This window comes from Carassius carassius, chromosome 20, assembly GCF_963082965.1.
Source record: "Carassius carassius chromosome 20, fCarCar2.1, whole genome shotgun sequence".
Classification (NCBI taxonomy): Eukaryota; Metazoa; Chordata; class Actinopteri; order Cypriniformes; family Cyprinidae; genus Carassius; species Carassius carassius.
In genome coordinates, this window is record NC_081774.1 from 12,304,342 (window position 1) to 12,319,981 (window position 15,640).

Here is a 15,640-nt window from a genome sequence, read left to right on the forward strand (position 1 = left end):
TTTGTTCATGTTCATCTCAAATAGCACTCATCAAGGACTGTGTTCCATCATGCAACACCTGTGCCACATTTCCTCTCTGTGGCCCATCCCTCAATGCCATCATTAGCACGATCATGTCTGCCTTTTAAGCCCTCCCAAGTTTGTCATGGTCACAGGCTAGTGCTGTAAAAGAGCAGATAATCACTAGAGAAGTGTCATTGGTCTGGACTGACTTTTATTACCGTCTTTCCTTGAACCAGAGCCCGCTGCTGTAACGACGAAAATATTGCCATCTGTATGTAGTGAACAGCTTGTAAATAAAGATGAATCAGAGGTATTAGAACAGAACATTAAAACTCTTATGGCTGGATTTCAGAGATGATGGTTGCCAGATTGCATAGATGTTAAAATGGACCCTCTTGACCTTCACTTTAAAATTTGTGAGAACTAATGGTCAAATTTAAAAAATGTCAGGCTTTTTAGCTTTAATCTGCATGCATTCAATAGTTTGAGGTTGACCAATATTGCATTTTTATGACTAATATAAAGATGTTTGTTAAGTAGGCTATAACCTACTTTTAATTGTTTTATTTCTTCTTCACATTATTGCTGCTGTTTTATAACAGTAATAAGCCATTTAAGGCTTTATTGATTCCTTAGAACAGTATGTGAACATGTTTCAGCAGAATTTGATGAATGTTTGAATTTATGGGCTTAATTTGTTTTGTGCACATCTGTTTTAGCCAATTTACTTTCAGTGATGCACATTACCAATATTTAGCATCATTCCCTCACGCTAAAAGAAAAGAAAAACAGATATGCTTGCTTAGCTGGACATAAAAATGTAAATGAGAATGCTTGTTTTTACTCTCTGTTTGTGATCATTTAACATGACCCCACAGAAATTGCAGCAGTCCGTCCAGGCAGTACACCAGATGTTAAACTTGGGTCATGTAATCCATATGAGATTTCTCGGGTTATCCTTTAAAAATGTTGCTTCACTTTACTGAAGAAGTAAAGATAAGGTGGCCAACGTTTTTGGAGAGTGTGAATCACAAACAGTTGGTGTTAGGAAACATAGCAAAGGTCTGAATTCAACACAGAAACAGTTAGAGCTTTAACATCAATATTTCCTTTGCTTTAACTTTTCTTTTTTTAATGGAGGCAGCCTGCCCTGTTATTCCAATGTTTCTTCTGCAGGCAGCGACCAATGAAGCTCATCTCCTGTCCAGAGAAAACAAAGCTAAGCCACATTCCCAGAGTTCAATTTGCTGTTACATTGGAGGTCTGTGAATTGGGGTTTGGGCCATGGCTGTTGACTGAGGGGATATGGGTGGAGGGAACTAGGCTTGAGAGAAGACTTTAAATTTGACTGTAAAACTGGATGTATTCTTAATACACTTAGGTTCCAAGTGAACTCTAGAAAAAGGAAGAATTGTTGACGTGGGAAGGAAAAATCTATTACAAAACTGTAACATGGTAACTATTCTGCCAAGATAGTTATAAGACACTGTTGTTGCTGATCTAAAACCATAATATATTAATATTGGACATTCAAACACTTGAGAAACATATTCAGTATTTCAGTTTATGTCATTTGTTTCTTGATGACAGTGGTGAGTAATACCGCATTACAGCAATTTATTGTGGGTATAATATTTCTTAAGAGATGCTGGATGCTATGAAACTGGAAAATGAATTGGTCAATGTAATGTAAACTATATTAAAGATATATTTCATTATTTGTAAAATTATAGGTTATGTTGTATTGTTATGAACCATATTTTGGGGCTTTCAGTAGACTACTTAGCATGTCATATTCATATTACTTTAAACATAAAAATATTTTACAACCTCCTCTCAAACTCCTCTGATACGCACATTAAAACAAAAAAAATAGAGTACAAAGAAAAATTCAATGAATAAGTTATGCAAACAATAAAATAGGAAAATGAAAGAAAAAAAAACAGCGAATGCATAACCTCAAACAAAAAGCGGGAAAAGATGGTTGATTTATATATCAGTATCATATGTTAAAATAAAATAAAAATACATAATTATATAAATTACATTTTAAATTAGCATAGTTGTAATATATAGTATATTTAATTAGATAGATAGATAGATAGATAGATAGATAGATAGATAGATAGATAGATAGATAGATAGATAGATAGATAGATAGATAGATAGATAGATAGATAGATAGATAGATAGATAGATAGATAGATAGATAGATAGATGGATGGATAGAAATGACGCTTTCTCATTCTGCTTCTGATTTTCTGTGCGGAACCAAAGTTACTGGTCATGATTTCCGTACGACCCATTTACAAGTAGCGGTTTTATGTCATTATCTCGAAATATCTGGTCAGTTATCGTAGACTACTACATATAAAACATTCAGAGTTTTAGTTATTCGTTTTGTGTTTAAGTAGATTCTCTCAGTTTTAACAGTAATTGTTTGAAGACAGCGAGTCTGACAGACTGATCCACATGCGCGTCTGCTACAGTGCTGCAGACCTTCACGTTCACGGACTCGATACTTGAAAAATCATAAACATTTGGACTAGCAATACAGGTAAACCGAGTGTTTGTGTATCTAAACTTGTTTAAACGTTAATAAATGATAGCGACATAGCAGTGCGTCTCGGTTGACGTTGTGTAGATGATAAAATAAGGGTCCTGTTTTGAAAAGCATGTTGGATCAAGGAATATTCAACACAAGGTTCTGTCTGTCAGTCTAGTACGATGTTTTGTGGTGAGAGCCGTTGCAGTTAAACTGACTGTGTTGTTTATTTTGTCCTGGAGGTGTTAAGGATGGAGCTGCAGGCGGTGCTGATGGCAGCAGGTGGAGGCTCCAGGATGATGGATCTCACCTATAACACCCCCAAACCTCTGCTACCTGTGGGCAACAGACCCCTCATCTGGTACCCCCTCAACCTGCTGGAGAGAGTGGGCTTTGAAGGTAAACATACTGTCATATCAGAAAACAAAGTTCATTAAATGTTACATTTTGTCCCTTGAGAAAAGTTGGTGTTTTTGTTTTCATATGTTTAGTGTTAGTATATTCTGATGTAGATATGTATGTAGATTTATTTAATTCCAGTTTTTCATTTATTATGAATCAGTGAAGTTTGTTTGTCCTCTATAAACTTTAAACTCCTATGGCTGTTCCTAACGTTGCTCAGTGTTTTGGTAATTTTTATATGTTTGCTGAGTGCAAAAGGGGAATAGAAATGGTCTTTTCCTGTTTAGAGGACAAAAAAAAGTGTTTAATAAAATAAAAATGCAAAATGCAGTTCATTGCATGCAGTATTGTCAGATGATTAATCACATCCAAATAGTTTTTGTTTGCATAATATGTTTATGTATATATTTATTATGTCTACATAAATACACTCACATACAGTATATATTTTGAAAATATTTATTTACATGTCTATATTTATATGCATATAACTTATATTATAAATAAATATATTTAAAATATAATACTAAACATTTTCTGAAAAAATAATATTTATATATATATATATATATATATATATATTATTTGCATGTGTGTGTATTTATATATACATAACACAGTACACATATATGTATTATGTAAATAAAAACTTTCATTTTGGATGCAAATAATCACGATTAATCATTTGACAGCACTAATAAATACATAAACATTTCTCATTTTAATTCAGTTTGTACTTGATGTACTTAACTAAAACAAAAAATTTAAATAAAGATTAATAAAAACTATACAGATATATAAAATGACAAAAACACACACCACAAATACTAAAACTTGAACTAAAATGAAAATGAAAATGAACTGATTCAAAATATTAATTAAAACTATAATAGTATCTCAATGATACCAAAATAACACAGGTCCTCTGCAGTGTTTTATATATATATAATATATATATAAATATAAATATATATAAAAAAAAAAAAGACTAGGATATTTTTAAAGAATTGCTTGCTTCCTATAATACACTTGTATGCTTCCATGCTTACCATAATTAAATCAAGATGATGAGGAAATGAATTGATGCAGTAACAGTTAGACAGAAATCACTGAAATAGGTGTCCCGAGAGGTTTGCTGACATAAGTTTGGATGACATGTCTTTGGGATGGGTTTTGGAGAGTGGGTGTGTGTGGTGGAAGTTAACAAAACAGCTGAAATTGCTTACAACACATTTAAGCTGCAGGTGGGAATAATTTGTGGAGGCAGCTTAAATTGAGCTAATAAAGTCCTTATTTCCTAAATAGGAAAGGTAGAGCCGTTTTAACAATTGACGTACTCTAATGCCATGGTTTCCATGTTAAAGCCACCCGCACAGACCAGCACTTATGTTGCATCTTGCTTTTAGTGTCAAGACTCTTTTTGTCAGGCAACAGGAGCTGCATAAAACCAACATGACTTGCTGTTTTCATATTTTGACAGCGTATTATGCTTTATATGGCTGTACATCATTGGTATATATAAATAAAGATGAGGGATGACTAAGTGTCCTAAATTTATACATTTAAATTGTAGAGGTGGATGTATTGCCTAGTTGACAGACAAGACTGGTAAAAGACAAATGTATTAAAGCCAAGATGCAATTACACAGAGTCAAATGCACCCCAGACAACTAATGTTGGATAATTTCAACTCTGTAATAAATCTACTGCAGTCTAGTACTTGAGGATAAATGGCAGTGTGCCTTATGTTTTAGGCCAGCTTTCCTCCACGTAGCTTAGAAATAGGAGACCTTCAGCAGGCCCACCCTTAAAAACTGTTTTGGGCCAGCATAGCATAGAGCAATATGCATTTTACTAGTGCTAGTAAGGAATAAGGTAAGTTAATTTCTAATAATTAATTAATATTATAAAAATGGAAATAAATAATATTTTAAATGGTCAAATCAATAGACAATTTTATGATTTTTTTAAATCTACATTTTAAAACATAATTGAAAATTAACCATTTTAAATGTTTTAGTACATTTAAATATCAATTTATTTACTTTTTATGTTTGAATTATTACATCTATAACTTAATTTTATGAGAAAGTCCTAATCATAGGCTACATATATTTGTATTTATAGAATTTCATGCTAATAATACAGGAAAATCCTATCCATACCTTAACAATTTAAAGTAAGGGTGTTTTTTTGTGGAAATATATCCAAAACGCTAACTTACAGCCCTGTGTTCATTTCATTGCTTTACCACATTTGAGAGCCAGTAGGGGACATGTACCTTTTTGAGTATTTGTGTTCAATGCCTTTATGATAATTAAAGGTTTATTGTTCACACCTAGCTGTATTGACTGACCATGTGGTCCAGCTGGTGTGGAGTTTTTGGGTATGGCCCTTTGCCTGCCCAGCAGTACAGTATGCACCTTTATGTGTGGCACAGTCTGTCCTGTTAACAGCCAGAGTGCCAGCCAGCAAGAGCCTGCAATTAGCTTTTACAAGTCTTAGCACAAACTATGGTAAGTAAGCCCCTTCGCTAGAAAATATTTACGCAGTAAAGCAGAATTCTGGGACAAACTTCTTCCAGTTGGCTGAACGTTTCTCTCATTGGGCATATGACAAATAGTTCACAAAGACTCAAATGAAGGTGTTTTGTGTAATATATATATTTTTTACAAGTCTAAGGTATCACAGGTAAAGTGTGTGCTGTGCTTTACCAATAGTGTAGTGAAACAAACCATGTCTTCTTTTCCCACAAAAACAAATCATATCTAAACTTCTATCACTTGCATAGTTACCATTCAAAATTTTTGGGAAAGTACAATTTAATTCAGAAAGGATGCATTAAATTTATTAAAACTGACAGTGAAGACATTGTATAATTTTACGAAAGATTTCCATTTCAAATAATAATCCTCTCCATTTACTTTCTATTAATCAAAGATTAAAAAAATGTATCTCAGTTTCCACAAGAAATGTTTCCTGCTAAGAATTCAGCTTTGCCATTACAGGAATAGATTACATTTAAAAAATATTAAAATTGACAAAAGATTGCTTTTAAAAATTGTATTCATGTTCTACCATTTTAATATTTTTTGATCAAGTAAATGCTGCCTTGGTGAGTGCAAGGTATTTTGCTTTTGGTTAAATACTTGAGTCATCTGAGCATTATCATTATGTTCTTTTTCCAGAGGTGATTGTCATAACCACTAAAGAGGTTCAGAAGGCCCTGAGCACAGATCAGCGCATGAAGACAGATGTGAAGATGAGGTTGGATGTTGTATGTATTCAGGAGGAAACTGACATGGGCACTGCAGATGCCCTTCGACACATACAGCAAAAGATCAAGGTGCGTCAAGTGTCAATATCATAGGATAACACGGAGTTGTAACATTTCTTTCACTGACATTTATCACTTTCCAAAAACTAGGACACCAAAAAGGGCCAGAATTGGTCATATTTGGATGGTCAAGAAGGCTAAGACCTCTTACTACTTTAATACTTAGAAATACTTTAAAGGGGTCACATGATGCTGCTAAAAAAATGAATTTTTGGTGTATTTAGGGTAATGAAATGTGTTTAAGCGGTTTAAGGTTAAAAACACCTTATTTTCCACATACTGTACATTATTGTTTCTCCTCTATGCCCCGTCTACTGAAACACGTCGATTTTTACAAGGCTCATTGGTCTGAAAAGCCAGGTGTGCTCTGATTGGCCAACTATCCAGTGTGTTGTGATTGGCCGCATACCTCAAGCATGTGATGGAAATGTCACGCCCCATATTGTGATGCCCTGTCCAGCCTAAGCAACAAGAAATAAACATAAAACCCATTATAAATGTGATATAAACATGATTTCTAGGCGTGTCCTCTTTTGGAAGGCCAAACAAAGTAGTTTTGCTTTCTCAACGAAACTGCGTCACACACTGTGACCTTGAGTGAGCAGAGGCCTGGAGGTCTAGATTGAGTGAAGGCCAGTTTGAGTGAGCAGAGGCGGGAGGCTTGAGAACGGCGTGGCCAGCGGATTCTATGACGGAGAGTCCGTTGGGCTTGCGGCAACCACATGTAACGACCCCGTGCTGGACTTTGCTTCATCCTCAGTGAAAGCCGATCTGACAATCCACAGTGCAAAGTTGATGTATTTCCTCAGCAACCAACTAGGATCAGCTCCAGGCATGACGAAGCAGATATTGTCCTCTTTTGGAAGGCCAGACAAAGTAGTTTCACTTTCACAGAGAAACACACAGTGTCTATACGACATCGCGGTGGCAACAGCAACAACAATACTACAACGAGAATAAAAGGTACGCCATCTTTTTTTGCATGAACATCTGGCCAGCGTTATGCAAATCTTCCCACAAAGTGACGTAGAGATGTGGGGGCGTGTTAGAAAAAGCCATTTTAGGAGGGTGTGGATGAGTCTTAACTTTTATAAAAAAATATCTCTTTGGATTTGAGACTTTAGTCTTTGCAACTTTACAGATCTTCTTTATGCACCAAGAGCTTGTAACACTCCAAAGAGGAAGGAAAAATGTAAATCGCATCATATGACCCCTTTAATGCAAAATTCCAGAATTGTGACTGATTTTGCTAATAGGATCAAAATCTTTTTATTGGTGCTGGAACATCTTTCTACGAAAGGAAGTATCCTTAACCACAACCCTAAACATGCACTGCCTAAAATGAGAGCGAAATTATATTAACTCTAATCTGATTGGTTGGTAGGAATGAACAAGATGTTGATCCAGGAAAAAATTTTCTTGGCAAAATCATGGACACTGTGAGGCTAATGGAGACATTTAGGTGCGACAAAGAAACAATGAAACATATTTTATTTTTGTTTTAGGAGAAACCACATTTAAAGGGCAAATTTGTCAATTTTCAACCAATTTCTGTAGTATATGTAAATGAACAATGTATACTCTTTTTCTGTGCACACATATATCTCAGTTTATATATATATATTTTAAACAATACAGAGTATGATCAAACTTCCATATTTTTGTATTCCCACTCATGGACAGTTTGCTCAACAGAGGGATGACACTAGAATCAAAAGTGCATTGTGGATGTTGAAGTTTTTTTTGGCAAAGGAAAAAAACTTCCAAAAGGGACTAAAAGTCCAGTTTTCTCTAGTCTTGTAACATTTTACTGACAGAAAGACAAGTTTTTGGTAAAAAAAAACTTTTATTTTTATTTTTGTATATATATTTTTTTTTTTTATTATTATTATTAAATTGCCAGCACTTTTTCCTCATTGCCCACAAATTAATATAGTAATGACTGGTCAGGATTTTTTTTTCTTTTTTAGATTATTCTACCATCCCAGAACAGTGAGTGTTAAAGTTCTGGAAGGCTAATTTGTCCTTCGTTTTAATCACAATTTAAACCTAATTTCAGCTTTTTTAACACAAAAATACCGTGGAATGATTTTGAATGTGATGAAGATATTCATCTAATGATGAATTTCAGCATTTCACTGTTTCATAGAACTGCCTAAATAATATTTGTGGACTGGTTTGTAGCCAGTAATGATGTAGCAACTGATTTGACATGCAAGGAGTGCTCAGTGATGAAGGAGGGTCACAAAAGAGTTAGCAACACAATGATGTGATGAATTTTCGTCACTGTAAATCATTGTGCTCAGAGTTTACCATAGCATGGTGACTAAATGGAAGAAACATAATAACAGCATGAGCACGCATGTTCATGTAAGCATGAGCGTGTGCCCAGAAGCGTGTAAAAGCCTGGCAGGCATACACAGCCTCACCTGTCTCCCATGTGAGCTGGCCTGGGGTCAGTGGAATGATGTGAGGGGCAGATCCTGTGTGCTACAGGGGGATCTTTGATTTGTACAGGCCCACGTTGATGGGCCCAACTCTACAGAGTGCCTCATTTCACCTGTTGAAAGCCCAGCGGCCAGAGACGGCTAACTCCACAAACACATGATGTCAGAACCCTTGCTGGCGTTCATGGGCATGCAGGACATGTGTAAGAGTTGTTGTGTAGATGGAATTGGGCGGTAAGGAAACATCCTGGTGGGCTTTTAGGGTCACTGTTGGAATTAAGGTAGTTTGAAACGTCACAAAAACAGTATTTTTCTATTCCTTGGGTGTGGTGTAAATCAGTGGTTAAAGTTCTGGGCTAGTAACCAAAAGGTTATAGGTTCAGATCCCACAAGCTATGATCCATGAGCTTTCAGCTTCATATCCTTGAGCAAGACACGTTTAGAAAGTACAAGTGGGGAATGAAAATGAAAACCACATTGAAAATCGGACATTTCTGGAAATAAAAAGCTTTTTGGATTATGAAATATTTTCGAGCAAAGAAGTATTGATGCTAAATAAGAGGAGAAATTTTGGGCAGTTGGGGAGTGATATTTTAAATTGAATAAATAAGTAATAAAAAAAAAAATTCTAAATTTACTTACAATTATCCCCAATGTCAATAAAATGTCTAGAAAGCCTGATTTATAGACTGACAATTTTACTGGCACAACTACACAATTTGACCCAAGAAATCCAGGACATTTATTTTTATACATTTCAAATTCTTCAAGAAATCTGAAAATATGATTGAAAGATGAATATGAGACAAAACTACAGAGTGATACATTTTATTATTGGGTGATTCAACACAAAGATGTTTTTCATCTCCCTATCTGATGTGAGCATAAGTATTGGAACAGTTGCCTCACAGGCCTTTCTAAGTGTTGTGTCCTGTTGGATTAATTCTTCAGATATTAAAATCAGGGAATGTGTCTTATCAGCTATATCCATTGCTTCTGCATTCTAAGTCTTGCATTCGACGATGACACAAACAAACCAGGATGAAGATGAGGAAGCCGACTCTGAAAGAAAAGCAAGCAATTTAGATGCGAAAAGAAAATAGGAAGTCAATTAGAACTATGGGAAAAACAAAAGGCATGGAGAAATCAAGAGTTTGGAAACTACCGGTGACATCAGCAACTAATGACGACCTGATTGGCTGAGAAAAACAACAGTAGTTGATGACAGACAAATCATAAAAGCTGTGAAAATTAACCCTAAAATACATGTATGTAAAATCACCAACAGCCTCCAGAAAGCTGAGGTGATGCTCTGTCAATCTACAGTCCACAGGAGAATGTGACACAGAATTACAGAAGCTACACAACAAGATGCAAATCTCTGGTCAACACCAAAAAGAGAAAGGCAAGATGCTTCACATATGTGAGCCAGTAGTTGAGTTGATGGACAGATGAGAAAAAATCTCTCTCTCTCTCTCTCTTTGGATTTCACTTTGGATTAAAGCAGCTGCGAAAATGTTAATTAATTTCTTTCAGAAAGGTCAAAATATTTTGTCAGATGCATTACTGTGTTTGTTCATGTGCATCATATCTTTGCACAAAACACTTATGAAAGTGTAAAATCTTTGAGAGAGGGATGTCTTGAACATGTGCGAACGCTTATCACTGGAGATTAACTGACAAGAAATATCAATGCAGTGGAAAGGGAATGTTGAGGAGGAGAGCTTGCTGGAGCATGCTAATGGCACAGATGCGTTTATTTCTAATCCTAGAAAGAAATGAGAGATTAAAAGCATTGAGTTGCAGAGCCCTCCAGTGCACGAACAGCCCCACTATGCGTTGATAGATGAGTGCTGGCAATAGGGGCCCTAAATCCCCGTTTATTGTATGGTCTAAACACGTAGTCTACTCCCTTGCTTCAGCAAACAACGTGGACATAATGGAAGCATCTGACAGAGTACTTAGCTCTTAAAACTCTCTTTCATTAACCTGTGTTTGAGTTCATACTAATGCATTGAGTCAATGTTTGTACAGAAACTGAATAATCTTCGTGTTGTGTAGTGCTCTGCTGGCTTTTGTTAGTAATAAGGCTCCGACTTCACTGGGATCAAGTTGTTCTCAATCAACTTATGTACTCATTTTTCCAGAAAAATGTACTTATACAGTACATCTTCGTTTGCACTAGCAGTTTCTTTTCTTTTTGCAGTATGCAGACTTTTTTTTTTACTTTATTTTTGGCTTTTTTATTATTTTTGTCACATATAGAAATAATATCTCAATCTCAACTTCAAATTTGGTTTGATAGATAGATAATGTCTAATTATGTCTAAATTTAATCATACATTTTAAAAGAAATATGGAAACATACATTTTCTTTATACCACTTAGTGTTAAATATCATTTTTATTAAATTAATGAAAATGATAATAAACAAATACGCCATTATTTCATAGAGATCTGTTGTCTCCAAACAATAACAATTGTCTGAATATAATAAAGTTTTTATATGAAATGAAAAAACACAGACACAAACACAAATATTACAAAATAGTAATTTATTTTGAAATTCTCACCAAAGTTTTCTAAAAAAATTTTAGAAAGGATTTTTTTTCTGGCACCCCCACTGAATTTTACTCAAGAACCACCCCCCCCCCCCCTACAAAAAAAAATATATATTTTTTTCCAGTTCAAATTGTTGAATTTGAGAAGTAAATGTGTATTGTTTTTCAATACAACCTAACGCAGTCTTGACAGGCTAATTGTTTGCAAGTAAGCGTGTCTGTAGTGGCATACTAGTGTGAGCCACATTTCTACTTCCCTTCCTTTTTATTCCCTCTTATCCTGTTCTACTCTCTCCACCCTCTTTTTCCTGTCTCTTCCTCTGCTCTGCTCTTGGGTGGTCTCACCTGGCTGACCCTGGAGGCAGCCAAGCAGAACTGGAAGTGTCTGTGGGTGGCCTGACCTCCCTGTGCCTCTCCTCCAGTGCAGCGCAGCACCAAGGCCTACTGAATGGCCCAGCGTCAGCGGCACTCAGATGATCCAACAGCTGACGCCCACTCCAGACCTTCAGAGGCTCTGTGGCTAAGGCAGGCCGCTGATCCAGCCTTCCTAACTCCCTCCCCTCCCAGCAGCCAAGAGGGCACTGCCGTTGTCAGGCTTCAGGCATTTGGCCACTTGTTGGGTCCCCTCAAAAATAGAAACCCCAGCTATGAAATGTTAAGTGGTTGGAGCTTCTGCGATTTACTTGGGTGGTTTACGATGGGTGGGCTGGCATTGGTCACATTTTTTACGTTTCATCTGTGTTCATTCTTGGTTGACTGTGAAGTCATGGTAAATATTTGGATGTTTGAACGATAGCCGTTATGTGGTTGCTTTGCTTTCGCTCTGTGTTCTTTTTATGTATTCTGGGACTGGAGTACACATTTCCAGACAATGCCTGTCTATTGGCTACTTTGAACCACAGCAGTGACCAGTCTTAAAGAAATAGTCCACCCAAGAATAAAAGAAAAAAAAAGTTAAATCATTGCAAATCTGTCTGTCTTATTCTTTTGCATGTCTCTGTGTTGTTTTGGATCCTCTGACTTTCATTAAACAGTATGAGCAAAAACATTCTATAAAATATCTCTTTGTGTTCCACAGAAGAAAGTTAGTTTTTTTTTAGGTATTTGCAGAATTCATAGGGCCATAAAAAAAGAGCAACAAGCCATGGTAGACCAGTGGCTCTTAAACTGGAGACCTAGGGCCTCTGCAAACTTCCAAGGGCTCCATGAGATGACTTTGACCCATACCACCAACTTTTTGTGAACAAGTTTTCACATGCCATGAGCCATGATTCTCATGGTGTTGGAAAATCTATATATGAGGTAGCATAATTTTGAAAGTGAGGTTTCTTGACGTGCGAAAGTCATGTAAATTTAATAAAAGAGGAATTTTAATAATGATTTTTATTTGTTGATATGCCATACATTAAAATATTTTATCAGGTAAACATTTTATTTTTATATTCCTATAATTCCTTATCATTAAACTCACTTATTTGAACTTTCTTTTATTTCAGGTAGTGGCCATGGCAATATCTCTCCATATTTAATATCTCAATATTCTCAACATATTCATGGCAACATTTCATTTTCATTAAGTTTAGCTTGATGAACTAAAATAACTAACTGGGAAAAAAAATACTAATACAATATATTAATAAAAACTAAAATAGTATTTTAATGATAGTAAAATAACACTGGCTTGAGAACCACTGGGATAGACATTGCTGAAAGGCACAGCCCCTCGGGTCTGATTACTTTAATTAAACACTGGCAACTGTATTATGATATGCTCAATATAAATAATTAGAATAAACAGTTCTGCTGCCAAGTAATGTAGTTCATTAGTTTAACTCTAGACAGTTTATGGTTGGCAAGCAATGTAGTAATTTAAGTAGATGTATGATCAGAGGTCTGCATGTGTATCGGCTATTGTACAATTGCTTTGAATGTGGCTTGTCAGGTTTTATAATTTGATCTTATATAAATCTTTGTTTATTATACAACCCGAATTCCGGAAAAGTTGGGACGTTTTTTAAATTTTTATAAAATGAAAACTAAAAGACTTTCAAATCACATGAGCCAATATTTTATTCACAATAGAACATAGATAACATAGCAAATGTTTAAACTGAGAAAGTTTACAATTTTATGCACAAAATGAGCTCATTTCAATTTTGATTTCTGCTACAGGCCTCAAAATAGTTGGGACGGGGCATGTTTACCATGGTGTAGAATATCCTTTTCTTTTCAAAACAGTTTGAAGACGTCTGGGCATTGAGGCTATGAGTTGCTGGAGTTTTGCTGTTGGAATTTGGTCCCATTCTTGCCTTATATAGATTTCCAGCTGCTGAAGAGTTCGTGGTCGTCTTTGACGTATTTTTCGTTTAATGATGCGCCAAATGTTCTCTATAGGTGAAAGATCTGGACTGCATGCAGGCCAGGTTAGCACCCGGACTCTTCTACGACGAGGCCATGCTGTTGTTATAGCTGCAGTATGTGGTTTTGCATTGTCCTGCTGAAATAAACAAGGCCTTCCCTAAAATAGACGTTGTTTGGAGGGAAGCATATGTTGCTCTAAAACCTTTATATACCTTTCAGCATTCACAGAGCCTTCCAAAACATGCAAGCTGCCCATACCGTATGCACTTATGCACCCCCATACCATCAGAGATGCTGGCTTTTGAACTGAATGCTGATAACATGCTGGAAGGTCTCCCTCCTCTTTAGCCCGGAGGACACGGCGTCCGTGATTTCCAACAAGAATGTCAAATTTGGACTCGTCTGACCATAAAACACTATTCCACTTTGAAATAGTCCATTTTAAATGAGCCTTGGCCCACAGGACACGACGGCGCTTCTGGACCATGTTCACATATGGCTTCCTTTTTGCATGATAGAGCTTTAGTTGGCATCTGCTGATGGCACGGCGGATTGTGTTTACCGACAGTGGTTTCTGAAAGTATTCCTGGGCCCATTTAGTAATGTCATTGACACCATCATGCCGATGAGTGATGCAGTGTCGTCTGAGAGCCCGAAGACCACGGGCATCCAATAAAGGTCTCCGGCCTTGTCCCTTACGCACAGAGATTTCTCCAGTTTCTCTGAATCTTTTGATGATGTTATGCACTGTAGATGATGAGATTTGCAAAGCCTTTGCAATTTGACGTTGAGGAACATTGTTTTTAAAGTTTTCCAAAATTTTTTTACGCAGTCTTTCACAGATTGGAGAGCCTCTGCCCATCTTTACTTCTGAGAGACTCTACTTCTCTAAGACAAAGCTTTTATAGCTAATCATGTTAATTAAACACTAGATGTTCTCACAGCTGAATCTTTTCAAAACTGCTTGCTTTTTTAGCCATTTGTTGCCCCCGTGCCAACTTTTTTGAGACCTGTAGCAGGAATTAAATTTTAAATGAGCTAATTAAGTGGATAAAAGTGTAAAATTTCTCAGTTTAAACATTTGCTACGTTATCTATGTTCTATTGTGAATAAAATATTGGCTCATGTGATTTGAAATTCCTTTAGTTTTCATTTTATTAAAATTAAAAAAACGTCCCAACTTTTCCGGAATTCGGGTTGTATAATTATATTCATTGCATTTTAAATAAGTTATTTTAAAATATAGATGTCTCTTCGGTTTTCGAAAGGTAATTTTTCTATGAAACTTTTGTATGATTTTGAGAGTCCTGTCATCCAAAGGGTATCTTTTAAGTAATAATAAATGCAGCTTCTCATAGACCCATCCCCCGCCCACCACACACACAGTTCTGTGCAGAATATATATACATGATTGCAGATTGTGAGTGGTTCTGACTTTGCTGTCAGTTTGTTAGCTTGAAGTCATTCTGAGTTTGCAGTGGTCAATGGGGAGGGATTGTTCTTCTTTTCTCAGTAGCACAGTTAGCTCATTCTAAACAGACAGCGCTGTGCACCCTGTTATCTTTTGAGCATGTGTCCTCCGGTGGCTCCTGGGCCTTCTGCCCCAGGGCCAATACAAGAGAAACGGAACTGTATCGGAGTGGAGCAGAGCACAGCGTCACGGCAGGGCCTCTCCCTGGGCCTCCCCAATGAGGCATGCAGCTCTCCCTGAACCAGGCACGCTCTAACGGGCCGTTCCCCACTCCTGCTCCCATGTTTATTTATCCACAGGCCTGAGATGGACAGACCAGATGGGAACCAGACAACTCAAACAGAAACAATGGCAAAGGAGAGCAGGATTTATCGCTGGGTCTCCCTCAATGCTTGCGTTCACTTATATACACACTTACGCAAACTGTGGCAGAGCACAGTGCTTTTTTGTGAGATTGGGTCTCTCGTTTTCTCACATCATTCTCATGTCATGTTCTAAACACTTCTTTTTTTG

The 15,640-nt window shown here is 36.4% G+C and overlaps 1 protein-coding gene across 1 annotated transcript in view; it reads left to right on the forward strand.

Annotated features, from left to right (window-relative positions):
* Positions 1-2,385: 2,385 nt before the first annotated feature.
* The window catches only part of LOC132096351 (translation initiation factor eIF-2B subunit gamma-like), a 43,694-nt gene continuing 30,439 nt past the window's right edge, over positions 2,386-15,640 (forward strand). Inside the window, exons 1-3 of the mRNA XM_059501644.1 lie at positions 2,386-2,560; positions 2,791-2,947; positions 6,139-6,296. Of these exons, the coding sequence (XP_059357627.1) occupies positions 2,800-2,947; positions 6,139-6,296 (306 nt within the window). The 5' untranslated portion in view covers positions 2,386-2,560; positions 2,791-2,799. The remainder of the gene's footprint in view (positions 2,561-2,790; positions 2,948-6,138; positions 6,297-15,640) is intronic.